Source organism: Salminus brasiliensis, chromosome 3, assembly GCF_030463535.1.
Source record: "Salminus brasiliensis chromosome 3, fSalBra1.hap2, whole genome shotgun sequence".
NCBI lineage: Eukaryota > Metazoa > Chordata > Actinopteri > Characiformes > Bryconidae > Salminus > Salminus brasiliensis.
In genome coordinates this window covers 26,398,308-26,403,957 of record NC_132880.1, presented here as the reverse complement: position 1 = coordinate 26,403,957, position 5,650 = coordinate 26,398,308, and the positions used below count along the sequence as shown (strand labels likewise).

Sequence of the window (5,650 nt, the reverse complement as noted above, 5' to 3'; positions counted from 1 at the left end):
GAAGCTCGGGCGTCGTTGGACCTTACAACATGACAATGATAACAAGTCCACCAAGGCTTTGCGTGTTTTTCTATTTTGAACAGCACACTAAGCAAGGAAGCTAGCTTTTCAAGTCGTGTGCCTCTGTCAGGATGCACTCCCTATTTGAGTAATGCAACAGAACATGAGCAGCAGGGTTTCCTTCTATTGCATAAAAATCAGCCGGTCTTAACAGACTAAATTCATTTTGCTTTAGCCACAGTAATCACTGTTCTGTAGTCAACTTGGAATATTTTCTTTTTATTTGCTTCCTTTCAAAATGTATGAAGTCCAAACAGCTCATTTAGTCATAGTTAAAATTTCTGGCGCCAAGAAAAAAAAAACTCACTAGGTAGCGCAGTTTTTGGAAACAAAAACTGAAACCAGTTGCTTCCTGTAACAAATTATGTTTCTTAAAGCAATTTTGGACTGCTCTTTTCCCGACAGTGCCAGGTCTCTTAGATGTGAAAGGTGCCTTCTCCAAATTGCTGGAATATTTACTTTGGATTTATTTTTTTCTTCACCATCAAACCATTTTAAGCTGTGGGTCATTCAGCTAAAGAAAAACTACCTACTACTGTAGACTGGAAAAAGTTCACAGTCCCTTAACACAGCCAAAAAGAATTGGGTCATTGCTGCTGGAAGACACATGGCCAAGGGCAGATTTTAAGACCCATGAAAAGATTACACAGGGCAAACTCAACAATTCTGCCATAAACAATCTTAAACATAAATACATAAAGGGCCCCTGTCAGTTCAAGGCCACAAGCAGCTAATACACTAAACAGGCACATGTATTTGGACATAATTCTTTCGCTGGAGCAACTACCAAAGAAAGGCTTTCTGCTAGATTTTGGATTTTAGGCTCATTGCTGTGAAGACTTAACTGTATTCAGCAGCAAGAGCACTTGTGAGGTCAGAATGCTGAATTGTCACCACCCAATCTCACCCAAAAAGTACTGGAGAGAAAACTATCGCTCCACAGCACCATGCTGGGAGGCTTTACACCCCTCAAGCCAACCCTTGGCATCAGGCAGGGTGCTAATAGACGAACCACCTTCAGAGCCCTAACCCATTAGCAATACCTCTCTACAGGGACAAGACTGTCTGTCCGACATTTCTGGCTGGGACACTAATCAATAACTTTCATTTAATCCCAAAAAAAAGAAAACTACAGAACAAGAGCAGGTAAGGGATATTTTGTTTATTCGTCAAAAAAAAATACAAGATTAGAAAACTGAAATGAGTGTATTTTAAAAGAATGGGGGGGGGGGAAAGCAGATATTAAAAAGTTAAGGTGGGCTCGCCATGATCAGTGCTCCAGCAGCACTCCAGTGTAATCCTGTAACAGGCCGGCCCACAGCACATATGCGATCCATTATTGTGGAGAATAAACAAAACCTGGGGTACATCACCAGTCTTCACCTTAACCCCCCCACCTGACTTAAACCAACAATTGTGCAAAACGTAGCATCTGAGGATTTTTATTGAAACTTGTACAAAACCATAATAAAAAAAAGAAAAGGACATGGAATTGCGCTTGAAAGCACAAGTCTAACTAAAAAAGGAGAGGGGAAAAAGGGGAGAAGGGGGAAAATTAAAATAAATTACCATTCATCCCGTATCGTTTGTGTTGCTGACTGTCCATGCTGTAACTGGACTGGGCTCTTTAATAAAGAAGCCCTACTGCTGAAGAGTCTTAAATCAGACGCAATCACTTTCATTTTCAGCGTTTGCTATGTACGTTCATGGGGGAGTAGGGGTCGGTGGGAAATACCAGCAAGGGACGAGGGAGGGGAGGGGAATCAGTGTTTGGGTCAGGGTGGGGGCACTTCGCCGAAGCCTCTAAAAACCGTGGACCTTGAGCTGCTCCTCTTTGGCCAGTTCAATCTGTTGGGAGAAAGTTAAAAAGGAAAAATATTAAAGGTCATTGGTGAACTTACAGGGCTGGCTTTGTGGACAGCACTTAAGCCTCAACATAGACTTGGACCAAACCTCAATGAGCATTTAGACCACATTTAAAAATGTGCATTTTCACATTTAGTCAAGGTTTAGGTCTGATCTAGGTATTAAAGTTAGCACACAAGGAGTACCAAAACCAACTTACATCAGTCAAGAACTGGCAGATATTCTTGCGCTGGTCACCTTGCAGCTGAATCACTTCACCATACTCAGGGTGCTCAATCACTGTCCCATTGCAGGCAAATTTCTGCAAATAAAAAGGAGGCAATATTTAGTTTCTATTACTTGTATTATAAGTAACTTGGCTTCCACAGTTATACATGTTTATTTTATTGTGGGTACCTCTTGGGAACTCAATAAAGAGAGCTCAGGGCAGAAGCCTAATTTTAAACAGCAAATAAATGCTCAAGTGTAAAAATTAGTAATAAAGAACTTTACCAGCAAGTTCTAACCACAAGAACGCAGAGTTTAAGGTTTAAAAAGACTTACGCCCTAAGCATAATTTTAGACTTGAACACATAACTGGAGTCAAGCTCTAGTTTCATGCATCCGAAGCTAAAGACTTTTAAAATAATTAAGGTGTTAACCTTCTTAAAGGCCTTGACTAGCTTCTTCTTATCATAGTCATCGGCGATGCCCTGAACAGTGGTCAGAGTCTTCCTGCCGTTCCGCTGCTGGATTCTTATGTGGATGTAGTCCTCAGTCCCAGCTGGGAGCCGATCATCACCCTTAGTTGCATCAGCAAAGGGGTCTGAAGAAATAAGAAATGAAGAGCTTAAAGCATGTAACCAAAAGGGGCACAGGGAAAGGCAAAAGGAAGGGGAAACACTATTGATCACAAGCCATGTTCATAATTAGCATGGACAACATGCATTACAACATTACATGGCCAACAAAGGTAAATAGTAATCAATCAAGAAGATATTACATTGACCTCACAGCTCCATATCAAAAACGAAAAGTACATTTTCTGACATGTTGATCGATTAAGGGGCAAAACTGCGAACTGGAGTTTTGGTAAACCACTTCATTTAACAAGGTCATGGAAGAAGAACGGTCAGAAAAACAATCCCGAACTTTCGACTTGTGAACGTCATCATGATTGAGCAAGATCCACATTTAGACCCCCCATTTCAGGCCAACCACTAAGAAGACGGAGTCATATTTCTTAGCGACTGCGCAAAGGCTAAATATAAGCAGAGCTGCTGCTTCCATTTTGTGAAGGCCAAACTGGAGGCTACGTCTCAAATGGCTCCATACGCCCTACATAGTGAGCCACCTAAACCATGAAACCGAAGCCTCAACATCTACTAAACGGAACGACGTGCTAAAATGACAGCCGTCTGTTTACTTTTACATCACCTACAGCCCCTAATCTGTAAATAACTGAACGTCCTAACAAGTCCACTACATAGTGAACAGAACCATTTGAACCGCCCCCTAGACGTTTTCTAGACCGAGCTAGCCGTTAAGCTACTTACAAAGGATTACCATCAGATGAGATACATAGATAAATGTCACATAACAGTCAGGGGAATACAACAGGGTGATAGGTGGTGATCTGACTGCGTGACCGTGGACCTAAAGAAAGAAAGAAGACGAAGCAAGGCGTCGAGTTTACTGCGGGGTTAGCACTAGCTTTAGCCACAGTGACCAACAAGCAGACAAACAGCCAGCTAGCACTAGGTAGATAACTAGCTATAGAGGTCGTAGCTTAAAAAGGTAGAAAGCCAACTAACGAAGTTATAGTTACATCTTACGACTAACTGAAGTAGTTTTGTTTTTATTAGCTATAAATAACATTTTAGTATAGAGAGACATGTTGGTTTAGGAAGGTGAGATTTAGGAATGACGTTTTATGGGCTCATTCGTTGCCTTTACCCTTTCTATCAACGTTATCCAAGTAAGCGTTCTAATAAGAGCATCGTTAGTAGAAAAGGTTAAATTAATGACAGAAATACAGAAATAAATTCAACAGTAAACCGCATTAATCAGCTCTGTCTACCGAGGATTAAGCGGCCTCCTTATTTGAATCCGACAGGCCACCTTAAGCGGTGCTGCGGTCGTGTTATTTCGAGCTGAACGCTCAAGTGTAACTGCGGCAGTTTAAGGTGGAACGGAAAACCCAAAGGAAACAACCCCTCTCCTCAAACCGCGACCACATTCCCCAAAATAACTAGCACCCCTTTAGATCAACAGTATTTATACGTTTAATATAGGACGTATAGCTACTATACGCCAAATTGGAGCACTATTTTCAACGTCTTCCCCTCAGACTCCAACGCCCTTCCCCCACCCAGCTAGTTTTAGCACTAGCTCAGCAAAGCTCACACAAGCTGTGACTGGAATAAACACGGTTTGTCGATAAGAAATGATCTTACCAAAGGTTTGGAGGTTCTGGATAGCGGACATACGATAAGATTCCTTTTCCTTTCGGATGGTAACGGAGTTTACGCTGCCGGTTGGATTTAATTTGCTGCTTTAAGCTGCGCTACTTTCAGCGTCCAACACGCACAAGATGGCGACTGCTCAGAAGTAACGACTCAAAAACAGCTTCGTAGCCCCGCCCCCTCTGCAGCCCCGCCCCGACACAAATCCACACTCTGCATGGCCACGCCCTCCCCGCCGCACGATCCTCTCTGTAGCGCCGCCCTTTCGTGACGTGTGGTATGCAACCCCGTTCTACTGTAAAAAATGTATCATAAAATAAATGAATATAATTATTCAACATTCAAAAGACAGGAAAGTATTAGGTTATGACTGCATAACACGTTGGTGACCTGACTTTCCGTCTTAATAAATAATCAGGTACACAAGTATAATGCTAACAAACAACATTTGGATTTTTTTTTTTGTTTATTGTATTTTCGAAAATTATTACTAGCAGTTTTTTTCTAGATAATAGTTCAGCTGACAGAGGTATTATCTAGCTAATCACTGTGTTTAAGTAAATTAGTTTTCATGTAAAATAACTGTACCTTTTTATTTGCCTTGTAAGACAACTAACTCAGCAGCATCTGTTTTCTTGTTTTTATCTTCATATGATTCATGTATGATCTTTCAGAAATACTGTAGCTGCTTATTGTCATGATGTTTATTATTCCACTGAAACATCATTCTGTAGTTGGTGTCATGCCCATTTTAGCAAATCCGGATCTCAACGGGATTTCTCTGACAGAAAAAAATGATCTAACAGTTTTAACTCAGGCTAACTGTACCTAACTGTACCTAACAGGTGTACTGTGGTTATAATGTTGGCTAACCCAGGCTAACAGGTTTAACGCAAGGCTTTAACCGAGGGTAACACAGACTGACTCTAGCTTACAGGTTTAACTTAGACTATTGGGCTAACACTATCTTACAGGCTCTTGATAACTCTTTTTAACACGCTTAACTCCAGATAAGCCTAGATAATAGTGTTCATTTGTAATAACACAGACTGGCGTTACCTAACCGAGTTAATAGTTATTTAAATTTCATGTGGTAAGAATCAAAACTTTGGAGGGACAGTTGACTAACTTAAAGTGTTTGGTTTAATAAAACTACTTCAGAAGTAATCAGATATGTTTTTTTTTTTACAGCGCACATCAAACACATGTACAGTGTATAAAGAGTAAAGAGCAGCAGGTGTTGTGGTTGGGTGATCTGTAAAGTCCTCTCTCTCTAGCCC

The 5,650-nt window shown here is 41.0% G+C and overlaps 1 protein-coding gene across 1 annotated transcript; it reads right to left on the bottom strand.

Annotated features, from left to right (window-relative positions):
* Positions 1-1,207: 1,207 nt before the first annotated feature.
* eif1 (eukaryotic translation initiation factor 1) lies at positions 1,208-4,516 on the bottom strand. The gene is made up of 4 exons (XM_072674721.1): positions 4,362-4,516; positions 2,568-2,731; positions 2,126-2,227; positions 1,208-1,908 (listed from the first exon to the last, which is right to left on the bottom strand). Exons 1-4 carry the CDS (start codon positions 4,390-4,392, stop codon positions 1,864-1,866), a joined length of 342 nt encoding a protein of 113 aa, XP_072530822.1. The 5' UTR covers positions 4,393-4,516; the 3' UTR covers positions 1,208-1,863.
* Positions 4,517-5,650: the final 1,134 nt, after the last annotated feature.

Bases quoted from the DNA above. Each gene is read 5' to 3' on its own strand.
- eif1 (XM_072674721.1), bottom strand. From the start codon at position 4,392: ATGTCCGCTATCCAGAACCTCCAAACCTTTG. The intron at 2,732-4,361 runs GTAAGATCATTT...TTATTTCTTCAG, and splicing joins CCAGAACCTCCAAACCTTTG to ACCCCTTTGCTGATGCAACT. The intron at 1,909-2,125 runs GTAAGTTGGTTT...TTCTCCCAACAG, and splicing joins TCTGCCAGTTCTTGACTGAT to ATTGAACTGGCCAAAGAGGA.